Source organism: Mytilus edulis, chromosome 2 (assembly GCF_963676685.1).
Source record: "Mytilus edulis chromosome 2, xbMytEdul2.2, whole genome shotgun sequence".
Lineage (NCBI taxonomy): Eukaryota > Metazoa > Mollusca > Bivalvia > Mytilida > Mytilidae > Mytilus > Mytilus edulis.
The window spans coordinates 83,899,866-83,922,122 of record NC_092345.1 but is presented as its reverse complement, the minus strand read 5'-3'; the positions used below and the strand labels follow the sequence as shown (position 1 = coordinate 83,922,122).

General features: G+C 32.9%; 2 protein-coding genes across 25 annotated transcripts in view; one reads left to right on the top strand and one right to left on the bottom strand.

Moving 5' to 3' along the window:
- LOC139510331 (5'-AMP-activated protein kinase subunit gamma-1-like) overlaps positions 1 to 22,257 on the top strand; it is a 183,020-nt gene that overhangs the window by 128,061 nt on the left and 32,702 nt on the right. For 13 of the 24 annotated variants that reach the window (XM_071296860.1, XM_071296862.1, XM_071296859.1 and 10 more), the window contains 2 exons: positions 10,599 to 11,132; positions 15,979 to 16,015. In XM_071296860.1, coding sequence (XP_071152961.1) covers positions 10,599 to 11,132; positions 15,979 to 16,015 — 571 coding nt within the window. Of the gene's footprint in view, positions 1 to 10,598; positions 11,133 to 14,884; positions 14,903 to 15,978; positions 16,016 to 22,257 lie in introns of all 24 variants that reach the window. The other 11 variants (XM_071296866.1, XM_071296861.1, XM_071296856.1 and 8 more) reach the window with 1 other exon arrangement.
- Positions 636 to 8,121, bottom strand: LOC139510330 (uncharacterized). The gene is made up of 2 exons (XM_071296848.1): positions 1,539 to 8,121; positions 636 to 938 (listed from the first exon to the last, which is right to left on the bottom strand). The coding sequence occupies exons 1-2, from the start codon at positions 6,233 to 6,235 to the stop codon at positions 917 to 919; spliced, it is 4,719 nt and encodes a 1,572-aa protein (XP_071152949.1). The 5' UTR covers positions 6,236 to 8,121; the 3' UTR covers positions 636 to 916.

Sequence of the window (22,257 nt, the reverse complement as noted above, 5' to 3'; positions counted from 1 at the left end):
GCTTGCAGTTTCACTTGCTTTATATTGCTGATCTTATCTCAAACTAGAAAACAATAATAAGGTAATGCAGACTTTTTTTATTTGTACCCCCCCCCCCTGCAAAAAGATTTTTTTGGGATCTATATCTTGGAATCATAATTTAAAGTATATCTTGGCTTGTCCCATGAAATCTCTTGCTATACAGATAGATATATTTACATGAAAATAATCTGTTTTTTTTTACATAGAAGACAGTAATCAGAAAAGAAAAAAAGAACACATCAGATATATTTACATGAAAATAATCTGCTTTTTTAACATAGAAGACAGTAATCAGAAAAGAAAAAAAGAACACATCTCGTTTTAATCAGATTGTTAGTGTTCATAAGTACATTTTGTAAGTTGGTTTCTGAAATCAAGTTGGTGGTTTAAGGTTTATGTTTTATCTGTCTCACACTGGTAGTATGCTATACCCATGACCTTTCATCTTGTCACCAATAGCCAGGTTTTCCTTAATCATTTCTTAGGAGAAGTCAAGGTTGATTTATGAGTACTGGTGATTATTGTATTAAGCAAGTTTGTGCAATATATATTCTTCAACTGATACAGCATAAACCTTTTACTGTACAGCAGAGCTTGATAACCTGTTTATAACATACTCCAGCGACAAAGCTCTGGTTTGTTGATCAAAATGATCACCCTTCTTGATTGACAATTCTAATTGCACTAGGAATGTGACCCATACTGAGATAAGCTGTACCTCTATTGCTGATAACATATGTAACACAAACAATATGTTTATAGTAGCAGACGATGTTTTAATAATTACATTTTCGGTTTTAAAGTGTTACACAGAAAAATAAATCACAATACAAGTCAAATTATGATAAATACACAAAGAAGGATTATGTCCACCGCATTAATTTGTTTCTCAGTTTTAATCTGTAGTCTTCAATTTTCTGAAAATAAAAAATAACCTCTATATAGATATAAATCAAAATATTAATATTTCTAATTCAACTAATTATTGAATGGTTTCGATAATTACATTCAAATGGTAAATAGTTTAGCAAGTTTATTTAAAGTCTAAAGAAGGAGTGAAATTGTCCCTAGTTTATGGTTCCAAAATAATGAAATTTTCACATTTAACAGCTTCAATATATATCATTTACACATGTTCATATAGCAAAAGACCAATCATCATGAATTTCCTGTTTAAAAGTTCCTTTCCGATGGATTTTACATGAAGTACATATAAAAAATCAAAAACATTTTGCCATTATTTTTACAGTGATAAAAAGCAATATTAATTAGGCATCTACAATTCTTGTAATGTGGTTGGCAATTTTTTTAATATCTTTTTTTTATTCAGAATTTTTGAAAAAAAAATATTTGCTTCATAAAACAATTTTTGCTTTCATTATAGTCCTTGAAAAAACCCATGCCTCCTCAAAAGACAAATGCTTCATGCCTTACTATTAACTTACATTAAATATAACTCCTAATAAATAAATGAATAAATATAATATTGTAATATTTTAGACATGAAATCAAAGTACCTTGGAGTAGATTGTGTCTGTACCCTTTTGCCACTTTTCCCTTTCTGTGGTGTGTCCAGTAACCTCCGTTTTGTTGCTCTGCTCTTTTTGTTGTCTGACTGTTGGCATTGTCTCAGTTTCACCTTCAGTGTATTTTCTTCTATTGTGATAAGTGATTTTTGATCTTGGATAAATGTGTCCGATCCCAGTTCAATCTGAATAGATCCATCGTCGAGTTTTCTTAAACAACCTTTGGAAATAAAGTTGGGTAAAGATGCCTCATGATGTCCTATTGTTTCAAAGTAATCCAGTTGACATTGTACTAATTTCCCTAATTGCTGTAAGGCTGTCTTTGGTGGCATCCAGTTTTGGGGATGTTTAAAGTCTTTATCGGGAGGTTTTATTGTAAGTTGCCGTATTTCCTCGAGTAATAGTAACTCATTTTTTAGATTTGAGGGACAATACATTCGTTTGTATAGACAGATGTACATGTTTGTGTTGAGAAGGAATCGTTTGCTTAGATGAAGTTGATGTTCGTCTCTAGACACAGTCACTAAGTTGTTGCGCAAGTCTTCATCTTTCAAGACCTCTGATAATAAACTATCATGAGAAATCCCATGAAAGTTTGGCAAAAAGTCATTACCACCCATAGACAGGACGCATGCTATAGTTAGCCCGATATTTCTGTTGTATGTTTTTTCAAAAAGTGTCAACAGTCCAGTAATGTTAAATAACTCTGGTTTCTTCTTCTGAAGTATAAGATACACAGGATATTTAAAAGTATTGTCTTCATTCCTTGGCCAGAACTGGCTAACTGCTAATATGTGTATGACTACAGTGTCAATGTCAGCTGATGTAACATAGTTAACTACACATTTGCCATTACCTAAGCTTTTTTGTATGTCAGCATCCAGTAACCAGTCTGCCTGGGCCATTTCAGCCTCTCCTTTTCTTTGTTTTACTTCATCTATAAATCCTTCTTTAACGTATCCGGTCTGTTTGTTATACATCACTCGTACTGGTATTGTGTACCTTGAACAGCTTTCGTCATGTTCTTTTTGGCAGTTGCATTTTGATGTATAGGCTTCGCTATCAACATTAATCTCTAAGTCAGCTTTGATCTTTAAATGTTCCATCTGTGTTGCTAAGTATCGGCTTATTAGAATTTTTCCAGCCATTGTACCAACCACTGCTTGTTTGCTAAAATTTTCTGAACTAACAATTTCTTGGTCTTCTTTTAAGTGGGATATTGTAACCTTCTCTTTCTGCTTACGTTTCTGTCTGGTGTTGGCTTTAAAGTCATTAGGTGTAAATGCATATTTTTCCTCACATATTATTATGCGCTCCAAGTTAGGAAGATAATTCAACAACTTCTTTACAATTCCATTCGAAATATAATTTAAGTATTGTTGTCCAGATGTTGCAAACACTTTGAATTTGGTTCCAGCAAATTCGACGATAGATATAACTCCAGACTGTTGTATTGCAAGTGGAAGTGTAGTGAAATCAGTAAGTATTAAGTTGTTTAGTTCCGTGTTACTACTGTCAAGTTTCGGATTTGTTGCTGTATCACTTTGCAGACATCTTTTTATAAGATTTATTAAGGCTTTCTTTACCCCTGCTGATTTGTTTGTAATATTTTTGGACCCATCTGGTTTCAAAACTGCTTGGCATGTGTTCTTGCTTGAGGACATGCAGTCAATTACTTTAGATAGTTTTTTTACTTTTGCTGTTCGCTGCTTTTCTTCCCGATCTCTCTCTGTTTTTGGTTTGTTTTTTGGTTTACATGTTGTTCTTTTGATAGTTACACTCTGATTCCTTTTTACACGGCTTATCAGCTCTTTAGGTCCATTCATATCCTCCAAGGAAGGATAATCTTCCTGTGTCAAATCCAGATATTTTTTGTCACATGCAAACCTTTTTATTAGGTATCTTCCTACATCATATGTGTTTTTATCCAGTATTACAGTTGATACTTCTGGGAGATTTGAATGGTAGATATTTCTTGGAATTAAGTCTTTTTCAGTATGAAATGCATTTTGTCTTAGCATAAGCTTAATAGTCCTTTCAATGTGTTCTTTGTCAGATGCAGACAGTTTCTTTCCTAAATATTTTGAAGCGGAAGACTTTACTGCCTTGTTATCAACTTTATCGATGTCATCATCTCCGACTGTTTGGCCACATACAATAGATTTCCTGACTGCATGAAGTTGCTTTTGTTTATCAACAGTTGACATTTTTGGCAGTAGGGTTTCAAGTGTTGATCCAGGTCGGATACACTTCTTTGCCGATCTGTGATCAATTTCCCTCAAGGTGTCCAAACCAAAATTTACGTTGCTATCATCGTAGGGCAAAGTGTACATTGATTGCTTAAAATTCTTATGAAACAATCCAGCTTGATAATGCTCCAGTAATAATCTTGAACAAAAGCCAGCATAGCTCGATGCACCATTCAAAAATGAAAATGGTAGCGATGACTTAACACTTGCTAACAACAAATTATGTCCATCTGTCCCTCCTATTCTCTCAGAGATGCCTATTGCAACTATCTCATCACAATGTATCATAATCTCATGATGCAGGCAAAATGTTGCATTCTGTTCGCATGACACCTTTATAAAATCTTCAATTTTATTTCCAAACTGGTCATCAAATGTCTGTGTGGAAGATGAACTTTCAAACAATCTCAGTAAGGTTTGAGCTTCATTGTTTGGTAAACTCTTCAAAAAAGCAATACAAAGTGTTACATGGATTGCAGTTGAAAGTCTCCATATGTTTCTTGTTGCTGTCTCAATATTTGCAATTGTTAACAGTTTAGCCCAGTCCTTTTCATTTTCGTCATCTTTCATATACTGGAGTATATGAATTAGTCCTGAATCTTTGTAAGCAGATATTAGATTTGTAATTTTTGACTTTCGTAAATGTAGAACAGGAAATTCTGGTAAAAAGGCTTGATATTTTGGGTTGCTGTCCATTAGTTTAAAGAGATTGTTAGCTATTTTGAAATCTGGTGCAAAAAGAACTCTCTCATTTGTCTTTGAAATTTCAAGTTTTAATAGAATGTCATCTAATACACTTCTTAAGACATTAATATCATCATCACGACCTGATGCAGGTGGTGGATGTCTGGTTAATATTGGCCTTGGCAAAAATATTCTAAATGGGCTGTTCCCATCACCATCACCAACAGATGTGGTCTCTACACTTTCATGGTTGTTTTCAGATTCCTCTAATTGGTTATTTTCACCACTAGATGGTTTTTCAGGACGTTGTGTATCATCACTCTCCGTTCCTTTCTGACTATCTGAGTTGTTTACAGCTCTGAGTAACATTTCAATTTCTAGGATATTTTCAGTATCATCTTCAAGTTGTAACTCATAATCTTCCAAACTAATGGTATCCGAATCACTTTCTATCATTGACAAATTTGGAGATGGCATTTCAGGTAGGCTTAACTCCCCATCACTGTCGCTTTCTCCTGTCTCATGTATGATATTTACAAGCTCTTCCTCGTCTTCATTTAAGGATAACGATTCCATACTTTTATCTACTAGCTCTTCCTCATCTTCATTTAAGGATAACGATTCCATACTTTTATCTACATCTGTCAATGGGTCAGCCTCAGCCATGTCAATACTTGTCTCTAAGGTCAGTGATTCAAATGTCTTATTCAATTCTTCCCCAGCTGCATTGGCACTGGTTATGTTTCCAGGTTTAGTTGGATCCTTGTCTATAAGATTGATAATTTCCATTTTATTCCAAATATGTCCTATTGTCCATAGTGATTCCCTTTTAAAAGTTTTGTAAATTTTCTTCTCATCATCATTAAGATCCAAAAACACAGTGTTGATATCGGTCTTTGATAATTTATCTTGGTTTTTGCATATGCAGTGTTCAGAACCATCGCAGTCCTCACCATGCCAGCTTTCTACTAAGCATGAGTCTTTAGGGATTCCTTTTATAGTCAGAGGCAAGGTACATATCTGGTTTGTCCTTGACTCCCCAGGTAGCGGATCAGTTTTAATTGTTAGATGAACTAAGTTATCCATTAACAAGGCTAAATGACATTGCTGTAATGAAACATCATGTTTGCATTCAACTGAGTCATGAACTGCTTTGTAACTAAGGGAATATTGTCTTAAGTATGTTTGGTAATAACAAAGTTCTGGATCTGCATTATACTTCAGACGTCTGTCACCTGTCCTTTGTGACTGTGTTAAGCCAACATGTGATGTAACTTCGAAAACTGATGACACATTGTGATAGTGAATAAGCAATTCATCAGTGTTAACATCTTGTGTGATACCATGGTAATGTTTATTCTTGATGTTAAACAGTGCCTCTGTTAGACAATACAATGAAGATAATTTCGAAACTTTCGTCTCATGTATTGTATCCTTTTTTACGAAAATATTTTCAAAGAACAATCGTAACGGCAAAGGCATAAAAATTGTCCATTCCTTAGTAATGTCAAATGAATATACATTCAAAGGGTAATTTAAATGTTTCTCATACTCATTAAAACAAGCTGTGCAAAAAGTGCCATGCAAACAACTTTCTTGTGAACCTAAGCTGTCATCATTTTCATTGCCTTTTGACAGAATAGAGTGTACAATTTTGTCGTTTATTTTTCTGTTCTGAATCAAATCTCTTGTACAAAATCTTGGTGGGAAACCATCTGCTTTTGTTTCTATACTTCCTTCCTTTAGAAAATGCATTTCTCTGACAAATTCAAAATGTGTGCGTTGGATGTAATTTGAAAGCAAAGTCGATATGTCATGTATTATAGAAAGGTCCACATTTGCAGAAAGCTCAAGTATCAAATGAATCCCAGCTTTATGAGAGCAATTCTTGCTACAACCAATGCATAAAACATTTCTAATCAACTCAATACCGAAAGAAGTCTTTACAACATTTCTTACTTCGATTTCTATTAACTCAGGTCTGTGCTTTAAATTTGCAGTTACTAATATTCCATTTAAAGTTACATCAGAGACTGCCTTTCTAGCTAAATTTGTACGTATTGCTTTTTCACACACAGGTTGTAAAGCAACAGCGCTTGCTACAGTTGTCGTACACAACTCATAAAACTTGAACTTCTTTTCTAATAAAGTTTCATATCTTGTTCCATCCCTTACTGAAGTATAGTTCTGAAAATTCCATTCAAACAATTTAATTTGATTCCACTCACTATCTGTGAATAAATCTTTATGGTTAAGTTGGATATATTCTAGCTCGGAATCTTGTATTTTAGCACTTTGCTCATTGTGATATATGATACAACTGGAAATGAGTTCTTGATAGAGGCTTAAGTTGGTTTTAGAGTCTTGTTTTTCCTTTGTCTGATTTCCTGTTGAATGACAGATAATGTCCTGACAAAGTTCCTGACAAATTTCATAATCATCGAAATGTGAAAAAAGGTATCGAAATACAGATGTTACACGAAGTTTCTTAACTCCATCATCTTCAAACAAGCCATTTTTAAATGTTGAAATTTCCCGTAGTATATTTTGTTTCTTTATTATTTTGGAATCTTGATTTGTGCGATTTTGTTTCAAAAATTGAAAGAACTTTTCAGCATCTATATTCAATCCATAGGCATCTACTTCAAATCCCAACTTATTCAAGGCAAGTACAGAAAAGTGAACCTAAGAAAAGAAAAAGAAAAGGAGTGAAAACAATAAATTTTGCTTGAGTTTCCCTAATCAGGATCAACTTGGAAGAACAAATAGTAAAGAATAAAAAATGATTCCCTGTTTTTGCGAACATCAAGGAAAAGTGTGTATGCTGTAAAAGCCCCCCCCCCCCCCTTAAAAAAATTAAATATATTGCAAATGTATAATCATTAAGTGCCCATAGGTTTTATATTGGTTTGTCTTTGGTAAAAGTGTAAATTGCATTTTGGCCTTGATGCATTTTATAAGGCACTCACACGGTCGGTTTTAATACATGATGGAAACTTTTCTGTAAGTAATTGCAGTGGGTCAGGTCTTTATTTAAGCAAGTTGAAGCTAGTTGCATCAACTATTCTTTGGCATAATATGCAGCTATATAATACATGCAAAATTCTTTAGATTGATATATATAACAGCATAGTAATTCTTTGAAATTGAATTTTATTATGTATTGTAGAAATCCATGTCTTTAAAAGATGGAATTGTTTTCTATTTGAAAGGGTTACAATTCTTGGTTGTTTCAGTTATGATTTACAGTATTGTAATTACACTAGAATATTATGGATGTAGCTCTAAACTATTTTCCAAGCAATATTGAACCTTGACTTTGATAAACATTTAATTTAAAAGTAAAAAAAAATTAAACCTACCATAGTTGCTGTTTCCCATTGAATTCTTCTTCTTCTTCTTCTTGTTTTTTCATTAATAATCAATCATGACTTATAGACTGTATCACACTATATATAAACTTTCTACATATTATTTGAAATTTTCTATTGTCTTTTATAAATTGCATATTTATATATTGATAAACTCAAACAAAGGAATACATGAAAAACTAGATGACTCATTAACATTGTTGTGAATTGAAAGATTTATTTGAAATATTTAGTGTATACAGATAGTAAAAATACCAACAGTAGCAGAATCTCAAGTTATCAGATTATGGTGACAGATTTATTGTTTTAGTTAATTTGTGAAATGAGAGATGCTACATAGGTAACGCCTACAGTTTAAAAACAAGGCAGTTTGTCGCTGGAGTAAACACATTTTTGACTCTGATCATGACGTCAATGATTGGATGTTATGTTTGTACAGCTAACTGTTCCTCCATTCTGTGGTAAATATTAAATTGCTATAAAATGAATTAACACATTACAGTTGACAGACACAGCTGTAGTTGGATTGTTGGATTACCTAATCTGTGTTCAGCTTATCTAAAAAAAAATCTAGTTTGGTTTGAAATAAGGATTGTCATAAAAAAAATGTGCTTGTTTTATACAGTTATAAGGGAGACAACTTAAGTATTTATCTCAGCTGAACATCTTTGAAATAGGAGAATCATTTGGATGGGTCATTCTGTTTTATTTATATAATTGTGTCCATTATAAATGTTTGTTGTGCATTCATCAATTACTTGTACACAAATTAAAGGTTGAATGGGGTCATTTGGTCTAGATACATATTATATATACATATAAGACTGACAGGTATATATATATATATTTATTTGGCGTCAGTTACTTGCAGTACACAACTCATATCTGTAACTCTGTGTAATACTACAAATGTCCCATAGCTAGGGGAAGTTGTTATTTTGATATTCCAACATTTACATGAAATGTGTAATGATGAAGAATATTTATAAATATTGTTTTGGAAAATGTTTTCCATGTCAACTTTCACAAAATGAGGTGAGAATTAACTGTTACTGACTTTTCTTATGTTATTTTTTCACCAAAAAAAATATGCAATAATATTGATTGGTTGTAATGACTTTGCTTGGTGAAAAATAACATAGCTGATGAATGGTTTGTATTATAAAATGTTGCTGAAAGTGGACTATTAAAACAAACTGTCCTCATGAATAACTTTTATGTTCATCTAGTATGAAGAGAAATAGATATTTATTTTACTCATAATCAATAGATTTGACATGTTTATAATAATTTAATATTGTGAAAAATAGCATAGCTAGGTGAACTGATAGGAACTTTATGGCTCCCATAAATAATTAACATCATTAATGAGGAGGGCGGAGAAAAATCGTATGATAGGCTATAAATACATACAAACATATTTATAATGATAAATGTCACTGCAGATTGTATAATTAGAGAAATAAGGTTAAAAAAAATATATTGAATAAATTTTCTTGTGAAAGCAGATGAATTCATGTATTAAATGGAATGATTTTTATCTGAAAAATGGACTTTGAATATCAGGATATAAGTTCTGTTCTTACTCTTAGCTGCAATGTTTTCTTCTAATTATTTCATCAGTAATAAAGTCATATTAATCCAAGTTCACTATGGAAAGACACACCCCCTTTTTTTCCCTTTGCCTCATAAAAAGTGTCCTGTGTATTAGTGACAACTAATTTGAAGGTCATAATCCTTAGGGTGCTACCACCACTAGTTAGAAGCAAGAATCTGTGATACTCCAATAGAGAAAACAAAACCTGCAATATCGTCCCAATAAAAGTTATAATCATGCTAGACATGTTCCAAATGTACAATCTCTGAGGGGGAGGACAGGGGGTACCCTTCTCCCTTCTCCCACCCCTCTTCTCCTTTCTCCTGAAATATTAGATCATTTTTTAAAAGGAGAGATATTTTATTTTTTCTCCTTTCTCCAACTTTTTCTCCTTTCTCCCAGCCTTCCTGTCCTTTCTCCTACTCCCTTTCTCCTTTCTCCCACCCCCTTTCTCCTTTCTACTACCCCTTTCTCCCTGTCTCCCTTACCCCTGTCCTCCCCCTCATCTTTATGTTCTGTAAACTGTTGTTTTTTCCTTAAATTCTCTTTTTTTTTTTTGGGCCATGGTATTGTCTGCCACCTTAGAAGTGAACAATCTTATAGGCCAGACACTTATTGATAATTGATTTCTAGAACAGATCATTGTCATTTGACAGTTTCTAGAAGTATGATGTAGGTGTAGCAAAGGATAAGTAGGAATGTTAATTTGAAACTACTTTGTTAAAAGAGTTTTCTATTATAGATTTACTTAAATCCTGCTTATCCTTCAGTGTGACTTATTTGCATTCTGTGTTTTTAACATTTTGAATTTTAAGCACTGATAAATGTTCATGTTAGTGCTAATGCGGCGTAAAGCAACCAACAATCAATCAATCATATTAGTCAAGACCTTTTGCTGATTCCTTTATGTTATTATTTAACAGTAGTTCATAATTTAATGTTTTGATGTTCATAATGATCATGTCAATGAGACATTTATAACACATACTTTACCATAATGTAGCATGATTTAGTCATTTATTCAGGTTGAATTAAAGAAACAAAGGGGTGTGACACTTGGTGAAAAAATGTATACACTGTACAACACTATTTGTTATATACATTGTTTTATCAAGGACAAGACTGACCATTGAATGATTTTTCCTTGCAGGACCTCAGTGCATTTGCTGTACCTTTGATGGATACAGGTGTGAAAGAAATGACACCAAGCAATGACTTGGCGGATGGAGATTTTAGACCAAGGTCAGGGTCAACAGGATTACGAGGACTGTTTTCTAGAAAAAAGGATAGACAGCGAAAACATTCAGGTGATTCAAATGCTAAAGACACTGCTCCAAGTACATCAAAAGTGCAAAATTTTTTAGATTCATTCAGACCTCGTGCAAAATCGGATCTTTCAGGAGTTAAAAAACCAGGGAAAAAGGTGATACCAACAGTAAAAATGGACGAATCTATGGATGAATCAACATTACGCGATGCTTTGACTAATATGCAAACGGATAAAACAGCACCAAATACTCCTATGGGACAAATATTAGAAAAACAATTATTATCACCTACAAACAATGTCAAACAACGCCATCTCTCAGGGAATGACCCTCGTGATAGTTTTATGTCACGGTTTAGACCTAGGTCAAATTCAGATTCAAAAGCCAAGTCCCCTAGGAAGATGCTGACAAAACAGGTAAGAACATATCTGTCAGAGGAAACGGGGTCGTGTTTAGGAAGCTGCATTGTGAACATTGTAGAAAGAATGTTGAAAAATTGCTCCATTAACAAGAACAAATATTTTTATTATTTTGAGAATTTAATGATTGATGGCGTATGGTATATTATTGCATAGCAATATAATATTTCCCACAGAAAGTAACCAAAAGTTAGCATGCAATAAATTCCAATATTGCACTAGTGCAATAAATCTTCAAAATTCATGACATCATCAATGACAAAATCTTAGTTTAAACCAATTTTTACTTTCAAATATTATATTGCTATACAATAAAAGGGTTATTGCATGAATATTGGGGAATATTGTCTCTTGTAGAACATATATTGCACTCGCAAGCTCGTGCAATATAAAATTCTACTCGGGACAATAGTCACAATATTCCCCAATATTCATGCAATAACCCTATAATATAAGTCAGTTTTTAAATAAAACATAAAGACATATATTAAAATGTCAAATTGGCAGGAAAAAAAACAACAGTTAAATTAATAATGAACAAAAAATCTAAAGTTTTGTGTGACATACCATCTTTAGTATGTATAGTGTGCACATTTATACCCTGGGTCGTGTTTCTTGTAAATCTTGTTTGCCAATTATGTGGATGTGACTTTTCCGAAAATGCCAATGTATATATTATAAACAAGAAACTTTTTTTCTCAAGTTTCTTGGACCATAAAAGGGGTGCACACTATATACAAATGCGCACTATACACCCCAAAAGATGGTAGTTGCAAGTAGCAGATTTTACTTTAAATAAACCATTGATAAAGTTTGAACTTGTTCATTGTGAAACTTTCCCTGATATGAACAGACACTAAAACTGGTGGAACCTTCAGTACAATAAATTCATGCATGCATGTTTACAGCACATTTTATTTCCAAGGCCACTAATGACTGAGTTGATATGTAAACAGTTTATTTTTGTTCAACATAATTGCTTCTGTGTTTTAAAAGTAGATGTATTATGCATGAATATAATGAAGTATTTGATTACAACAACCAAACTAATTCAATGTGATGACTTTATCAAAAAGTAAATATTATGGTGTTATATATCACTGTGTACATGGTGGATTAATCAATATTAGGTTGACATTTGAATGATAACTTAGCTTGGACAAAATAATAAACAAATCTGATAAGTCTAAGCAATTAAGGGAAAGGCCAATGAATTTTATTTTTTGGTGGAAAGAGAGAGGATTTTACTAATTTATTCAATTTCATGATTGTCATGATCTATCTTGAGTAGATATTTTTCTTCCATTCAGCTTATTGAAATACTTTATAGATGGAGGAGAATATATATGTGCTTCCCATCTCAAAATCATCTTTTTAAATCCAAAGTTATCCAAATTAGTTCTGTTTCATGCTTTTCGTTCTTGAATATGTAGCATTCTGTATACAAGTATGAGTTTTTATTTCAATTATTTTTCAAATTGTCCAATCTTTGCTGTTTGATGTGTCATCTTGTTCACCCTGTCCAGTTGATATGTCATCTTATTCATCCAGTCCTTGCTGTTTGATGTGTCATGTTTGTCAATTTGTCCAGTTGGTGCTGATTGATATGTCATCTTGTTCACCCTGTCCAGTTGATGTGTCATCTAATTCATCCAGTCCTTGCTGTTTAAATTAAACAGCAAGGACTGGATGAATAAACTTAAATGTGTCATGTTTGTCAATCTGTCAAGTTGGTGCTGATTGATATGTCATCTTGGTCAACCTGTCCAGTTGATGCTGTTTCATGTGTCATCTTGGTCAACCTGTCCAGTTAATACTGATTGATATGTCATCTTGTTCACCCTGTCCAGTTAATGTGTCATTGTATTCATCCATTCCAGTTGATGCTGTTTGAGGTGTCATCTTGTTCACCCTGTCAAGTCTGTGCTGTTTGATGTGTCATCTTGGTTAACATGTCCAGTTGATGCTGTTTGATGTGTCATCTTGTTCAACATGTCCAGTTAATGCTGTTGAGTGTGTCAATCTGTTCACCCTGTCCAGTATGTACTGTTTGGTTGTCATCTTGTTCACTCTGTCCAGTCCTTGTTGTCTGATGTTTAATCTTGTTCACCATGTCCAGTAAATGCTGTTTGATGTGTCATTTAGTTCACTCTATCCTTGTCCAGTAAATGCTGTTTGGTGTGTCATTTAGTTCACTCTATCCTTGTCCAGTCTGTGTTTTGTCAACTTGTTCATCCAGTCATTGCTGTTTGATGTGTCATGTTTGTCAATCTGTCCAGATAGTGCTGATTGATATGCCATCTTAATCATCCTGCTCAGTTGATGTGTCATCTTATTTATCCATTCCAGTTGATGCTGTTTGATGTGTCATCTTGTTCACCCTGTCAAGTCTGTGCTGTTTGATGTGTCATCTTGTTCACTCTGTTCAGTCCTTTCTGTTTGATGTGTCATCTTGGTCAACCTGTCCAGTTGATGCTGTTTGATGTGTCATCTTGGTCAACCTGTCCAGTTGATGCTGTTTGGTGTGTCATCTTGGTCAACCTGTCCAGTTAATGCTGTTGAGTGTGTCAATCTGTTCACCCTGTCCAGTATGTGCTGTTTGGTTGTCTTCTTGTTCACTCTGTCCAGTCCTTGTCTGATGTGTCATCTTGGTCACCATGTCCAGTAAATGTTGTTTGGGTGTGTTATTTAGTTCACTCTATCCAGTTCTCTCTGTTTGATGTGTCATGTAGTTCACTATGTCCAGTTATCTTTATTTGATGTGTCATCTTGGTCAACCTGTCCAGTTAATGCTGTTATGTGTGCCATCTTATTCAACTTGTCCAGTCTGTGTTTTGTCAACTTGTTCACCCAGTCCAGTCCTTGCTGTTTGATGTGTCATCTTGGTAAACCTGTCCAGTTGATGCTGTTTGGTGTGTCATCTTTTTCTCCCTGTGCAGTAATATAAATGTGCAACAATTTGTATTCGTGTGCAACACAGAAACAAACAACTTTGTCTTGAAAAAAAAAAGATAAATGAATATTTGTTTACTGGTAGATTTAATTGGACCACAAATTAAAACCTTTAATATCTTTTGACAAATGAATTACATGACCATAGGCAGATCCAGGGGGGCCCTGGGGCCCCCCCTTTCATGGGAAAAATTTGGTTGATTATATAGGGAATCATTGAAGCATGACTGGAGTGGCTCCCCCCTTTAGGTCAGTCAGCCCCCCCCCCTTTCTGGATCCGCCACTGATGACCATGCAAGAGTTGAAGATAAAAAAATAAAAATAATATTAAATGAAGGAGATGTGGTATGATTGCCAATGAGAGAACTCATAATTCACCAAAGTTCAAATGAAGTATTTATAGGCAACCGTAATGACCGTAGGGCCTTAAACAATGAGAAAACCCAAAAGGCCCCAACATGAAAAATATGAAACAATTCTATTGAGAAAATTGTGAAAACTGTGCTTATTTAATTTGTTTTTTCATGAAGATTTTGAAAATGAAACATCTTATTACCAGGCACACTTGAATATTATAACCTTTTAAAGTCTGCCATAAAGCTTACTACTTGTGTCAGCATAAAGGTATTTTATAAATGCATCTAAACATGGACTCTTAAATAAGCACTGTATTTATTGATTACATCCGAGTTCATACTAGTGGTATTCAAACAAATAAAATATATTAGAAATAACCAAATAATACTTTATTACACAAATCTGTATTATTACGATTTTAACTTCGATAATGTTTTCAGTTTGCCTCACTTATACAGGTAAATGTTGTCCCTGATAATCCTTGTGATTTAAAGATTAGCCTTCTGTGATGCACACATTCACTGTAACAAAATGCATTTACCCAAAATTTTACCTAACATACAAACTTTGCTTTGATTGTATATATGTGAGAACACTTCATTAACAAAAGAGCACCTACAATATTCATTTGCATATACATTATTGTACCTATAAAAAAAAAGACAGAGGCAGGTCTAGGATTTTAAAAAAAGGAGGGGGCTGCAGGGACATATATTTTCTATTTTAATATAAAGTTACCATACTGTCTATACATACACCTTATCGCTATTTGTCCGCCATTACTGGATATCACACAGGTTCCCGTAAAATTTTGACGTCATAAAACAAAATATCTGACGCCACAATGGAAAAGTGATTGTTGTATGCGTCAAAAGTTCAAGCGGCCGGGTCGGCCGGCCGATAAGGCTAATAGCGATAAGGTGTATTCCAGTTTGTCAACCATTTTCAAGCCCTGCCTATTAGATCAATGTCCATTTAAATTTATAAATAATGTTTCTGCAAATCAGATTGTCTTTTAGAATTTTATGAGAGGTGAAATATTATCTCTGTGTTAACAGTTTATTTTTTAAGGGGATATGTACCTATATTGATTATAATATTTAGGGGCATTGGGTTTGTGAACTTTAAAAAAAAAAAAACTTTCAACTGAATTGCAACTTGTATTTATACCAGTTCCTTAGAATTATTGATTATGAAATGATTCTAAGATTTTCAATAAGTTATATTTGTCTTTTATTGATTGTGTGAGCCAAAAATCTTATCAATATCCCTAACTTTCTATGTAATCTACAAATGCACAGGCCAGACTTTATTCATTAACCTCATATAACCTAAAAGCTGTGATACAGATAATTTTAAGGACTTCACAATTTTGAATAATAAAGAAATTTTTAATTTTTACTGTGTCATGTCAATGATAACTATTTTTAGAAGTTATAGTAAACAATACATATGATTCAGTTTCTTCCTTTTGTATTGGACCAAACTATTTTAAGTTTTGATGAAAATTAAAATTGTTGAATTCCTTTTTTAGAACAGTACAGATAGTGCTACACCACCAGGCAGCCCTCGTAAGTATACAAGATATCTATATTAACATGTCAATATTCCTTATAGTGATGTATCTTAGTTAAAGCCATGGGAGCATATGAATCCATATAATCTTGAATTTGTAATGGAGATGAAAAGGATATATTTTTTTGGTAAAATGTTTGCAAGAAAAATGTATTATTTTGTGGACGTCACATTATTTTTCCATCAGAAGAACATGCATGATGGTATGCATGCTTACAAGTGTAAGCAGATGTTACAAGTGTAAGCAGATGCTGCTTTCAAGGGAGTGTTGCAAGAATTAAAGAAGTTGTCAGACAAAAACTTTCCTTTCACAAGAGATTTGTGACATGTAAAAAAAAAAGCCTTGTTTTGCAGTGGTTTGCCTTAGAGTATTACACTGGATTTTAATGGTAATTTTAAAAATAAGATGGCATACACTTTTTGCAGAGAGGGACATAAAATTATCCTATTGCTTAAAATTCTAATAACTGTGTGAAAACCAATATATCAATGAAAAGAATATTATCTAATATTTATTATTGTGCAAGATTACATTTTAATAGATATTGATGTACATCAATTCTTCTAAAATCATGATTGTTATATTATAGTAGGCTCTTTCATAAAGAGCAATATTATCATTTGTATATAGTGTAAAGGAAAACCCCATTTCTATAAATAACATTGAAATGACATCAGTAAACAAAGTGAATTGTGGGTAAAACTGAAGCTGACCTTGTAGGGTTAATAGTGCAGCAATATAATTTCTTTGGAATATACAATATATTAGGATTAATCCTGGGTGCTCTTAAGTCTGTGAGAATGAGGCGTAGAAGAAGTTCTGGGAAGAGTTTAGATGGAGAATCTAGTAGCACTACAGGTTAGAATGAAAAAGATTATGTCTGACACAATTAAATATTATCATCATTTACCACCTGACTTAATTATGACATTGGGGTTTTTCATCATTTTGAGGAAGTAAAACTTGTAAACAACATAATGCAAGTTAGAAGTTTACCTTCTTGTTTTAGCATGCAAATTAAAGTAGTTCTTAAATGTTGAATAATTGCACCTGTATCAGACCCCTGAATGTATATAATCAGTCATCATCATTAAAAATTGGGAATCTTGTTGGCTTTAATTTACATTACTTTGGGACTTTTTATAAGGCTTGATATATGGAAAATTTGTTTTTTCTCTTCTATCTATTGAAATTCTTTCTATAAATAGAATATTTGTAAGAAGCAATCAATAATAACATATAAACAGTTTTTAAAGCTTTTCTTACAAGGAGTGTCCCAACAGGGATGTTTTCGGAAGAATATTTCCTGTGGGAGTATAGAAACTAGTTAATTATGAATAAAAGGAAGTCTAAGAATGATTTGTTGTAAATATTGTGAAACCAACTGAACATAAAAGGAATGAGGGGGGTTAGGAGGGGTCCTGATCCCGAAATCCCGGGCTTAAAAACACGATATACCGAAATCACTGGCTTAAAAACACGAAATCCTAATCCTGAGGTCCCGAAATTCGAAAAACAGAATTCCCGGATCCCGAAAGGGTCAATCCCGAAATCCCGAGCTTAAAAACACCCGATCCCGGAGTCCCGATAAAGGTCCTATCCCCCCTCAGGAATGGTACATATATGAATGTTTTATAACCTTTGAGATGTTTGGTACAAGTTATTTATAGACTGGAAAGTTACATTAAGGTCAGTGGGGGATTTCAATCACTTTGCAAATTTTGAACATGCTCATATCTATTCTCATTTTCAATTTGTAAAGAGAAAAATCACTTGGAAACGTATGGCAAATCCTTATTTCTGTGTGGGGTACATGGTGGGTGTTGTGTCCTGTTGGTCTCGTGGCACCCGGGGCAGATCCAGACATTTTTAAAAGGGGGGTTCCCAACGGAGGATAAAGAGGAGGTTCCAACTATATATCCTCATTCAAATGTATTGATAGTCTAAATAAAAAGAGGGGGTTTTAACCCCTGGACCCCCCTCCCTTTTGGATCCGACACTGCATTGCACCATGTGGGTAATCATTTTGTTGTGGTTTCTGTGAGTAATAATAGGCTACATATAGTCTGCACTTGTAATTAACAGGTCCTCCATGATTCCTTGAATTGTATTTGTGTATTCAGTTGAAATACAATTTGGACTCCTTGACTAAAATAGAAAGTAAGGGCTAAAAAAATGAAATAATTATTTTCCAAGATGCAATGCTTTTATTTTTAATTAGATTTGCTCAATGTTTTAAGTATATTTAAAATCAAAAGTGCATCATTTTTAATAGGTGCAGTGTTACTATCTCTATGTACTATTTTCTGAAATTGCATAGCTTATGTGGCCCTTTTTCTCTTACTTTATAAACATCTTGTACAAAGTTGTATAAATTGTTTGCCCCTTCTATAACCCCTCATTCATAGCTATATAAATATAATAACAGTTGTCATAGATCGATAGGATGCTGTATAAAGCTCATTACAACTGGATAACATTTAAAGTTTCTATACCACAAATATTCTTTTCACTGATCGTTTGAAAGTATTTCAAATTATTGTAGGGTTCACTGAAGAATGTTTCTAACGTCCATCTTGAATCTATTACATTCAAATAGTAAGAGGTATTGGGTTTTAATTTGTTTTAGTTCTACATGTATAAAATTGTTGAGAAAAATACTGATAAAATCTTTGACCATACTCACATTAAATTGTATATTTAGCCTTTATATTTTATAGCCATTTAGAATTGAAGAGTATTTTCATTATACCTTGTCTATAATTGATGTAATCTTCATTCTTGTAATGTTTTATACAGGTAATGTTCTCAGACTTACAATAGGAGGTATATACACATTCATTTATAAATTTTATTTTATTTTGTCAGACTGTATGAAGGGGTTTAAAACCAGGAAAATTTGTAAAATAGTCAGCTTTTTAAATATTTTCTCAAACATTTGATTGTTCCTAAATACAGTTTGACATTTGCATGTTTTCCCCACCCTTATGAAAGAACTATGTTATGAGGTAATATATATATTCTAATGCTGCACAATCCTAACAAGGACAAGAAGCTGGCTAGGTAGTGCATACAATTAAACCTCATCTCTTCCCCCTTAGGTTTCCAGTACTCATGACAATTTATTGATGCATATGCTTTTAGTGACCTCAACATTTTGTGGCTGTTTCTGCAGACCTCCATAGTTAATATTATATAAAACATTTAGGTTTTGATGTTTTTTTTATTTGTAACATAATTTACCAATGCTTTGGTCAAAAATGATGTATATTGCAATACCTTAAAATAAGTCAGTTAGCATTTCCTATTAGGGATTTTCTTATAGAAATATTGTCCCTTCAGTTACATAGTTATTACCCAATTAAATAAAATGACAGAGTAGAAGATGATAAAGGACATTCAGTTTGGTATCAGGAGAACTGATCTTCCATTCCTGTGTTGTATGGTACGAATCATTGGTATCTGACAAATGCTGAAAATACACTAAAACCTTGAGAGAAACAAACCATAGATCAACTACAAATGAGGTTTACTGGTAATTGATGCTGTACATGCTTTCCCTCCTTGGTGATATGGAACTTTTACATTTAGGTGGATTTTTATATTTATATTTTTACTTTCTTCTTGGTGTTGATGCTCCAAACTGTTACTTCATTATTAACTGTAATCCAGTTGTTAGGTAGAATATAGCTTTCCCAGGTTATAGAGTTTTACTTTTTGCCTATACTTCATTCAAAGATATATCCAAATTAGGATTATTTAGGATGTATCGTGCATTAGGCAAAATATTTTAAAGATGTTTGTTATGCATCCAAGAAAATCTATGTTTCAGGAACAAAATGTCTTGTGCATGTCTAATAATTTGTGGTGTTCATTATATATTTGAACATTATAAGAGATTTTAGCTCTGTATGTATGTTCTGACTGCAATACATTTCTGTATGTGTATTTAAATTACCTTTTATAATTTGTAATTGAGTTACTTCCCTTTGACTGTTATGTAAGTCATTATAAGTGGTATCACTTACTAAGGGGATATTGTTTGTGTGATTTACTGACTTTGTCATTTCATTAGCACCTGAACCATGCATTTCTCTAATAAGTAGCAAAGAAGAAGGTGTAGATATAGTCCTAGTGTCGGACATTGTGGTGTAGATATAAGTCCTAGTGTCGGACATTGTGGTGTAGATATAAGTCCTAGTGTTCCACATTGTGTCTACAGCAAGACAAGATTTTTTAGATTTTACCATTTTGTTAGTCATTAAAATAAATTTGTCAGAACTGATAGAAGGGAGTAAAGAATATTTTGATATCCCTAAATATCAGCAGCAATACTCAATGTACTCATCACAGAAGAACAAACAAAAAAGCTTCACATTGTATAGAGGAGCTTATAGTAAGGGCAAAAATTGCAATTTTATGATAAATCGTGGCAAAGTCTTACAAAGCTCTGTTAGAAGTAGACCTGTTTCAACATAATATAAAAAAAAGTTAAAAGGAGATTTTGAAAAACTTGTTCTAAAAGAGGATGCAAATCTTTCAAACTTGGAACTTATGTTAGAACTTCAGAGTTAAATCAAATGTGTTAAATTTGTTTTCATTTTTGTATATATGTCATGTATCGGATATATAATAATACTTTTTCTTCAAAAAAAATGTATACTTAGAATAAAATTACAGATCACCTTGTTTCATGATTTTGTTAATTTGCATGGTCCTTAGGAAGAACTGTACTTAAAGGATTATCTGTTGGCTGCATATGTGTACATATTCAGGTGTTTATATTCCATTTTGTTTTACAATGCGAATGCTAAAGAGACTTAAGGGACAGTTTATTTAATAAATTTATTGAAAATAAAAACATTTTTGTCTGCAAGTTCAGATAATCATTGAGGATTAAGTAATATCTACTGTGTAGTAATTTTATCTAGAAAAAAAATTTGGATGTGACTTTCAGGTGCTTCATTAACAAAGCATGTTTAATGCAAGTATTTCTTATTATTGATTTGAATTATTTATGATAGTTCCATTTAATATTATATCATGTTGTGATGTAGCTGTGGGAAACTATATAGTAAAAGTAATACTGTTCAGTTAGAATTGTGGGTTATTGATTGAAGTAATGAGAATTTAGTTGATTGGCATGTTATAATTTATGATTATTACCTAGTGGTCAGAAACACCTGTCTGTTGGTCAGTCATGTCAACTGAACAAGGTTAGTTATTATTTTTATTTTGTTATCCTCTATCTTACAAAGCTGATTTCAAGGGTTGGCATTTGTCTAGGATTTAACTATAGTAAATGATGGTTAAATTGTTTGAAAGCTGTCAGTTTACTCACCACAATAGTTATAAAAGGTACCATACCAGGATTATAATTTAGTATGCCAGATGCGTTTCGTCTACATAAGACTCATCAGTGATATTTAGTTGATTTCTGGTCAACTTTACGAAGATGTTGATTAGTGATCCAGGATTACATCCTTTAATGGCTGATTGAATGCTACATCATAACAAATAATATTTGACAGGATTATATGGCTAATTCTATGTTTATTCTGCATGTTTTGATTTCACAAATCCAACTGGTCATTTCAATCACATGTAATGGTACATGTGCATGTCTGAAGTCGGGAACTACAATGATTTACTAGGTTATCTTTATGTTTAGTGTTTTTGGTCTTATCAGAAGTTTGTTCAATCACACACAAATGTGCTTTTAAAAAGTCTGGAACTACACCATTGGTTGTCTCCAGTTATATGATTTTAACTGGGTTTTTTTATGTTAAAGAACTTGGTTTTATTTATTACATGTATTTGTAATTTTTCAATGGCTGGAACTTCATCAGTCTTCGAGTATATTTTAGTTAGTTTGGTCTTAAAAGTAGTTGAGTCAGTACTTTTGATCCAATAAGAAGATGGATCAGTGTGTTTAGTCTAATATAAAGATAGTTCAATGTTATTAGTTTTAAAAGAAGATGGTTCAGTGCACGTGTTTTTGGTATATAAGAATTTTTGATTGACAAGAGTGGGAATGACAAAATATACTACCATTGATTAACAAGACCTATCCACTCAGTATCCAGTAAACCAAGAAGACATTCTTTATAATTTTAGCGGGTGATTATAGGATCTTAAGGTCCCCTGACTGATGTGTCAGATACCTATCATACTGTCAGACATTTCATCTACATATATAAATTGAGTTATCTCCCTTTAGGTTGTAAATTATGTGAT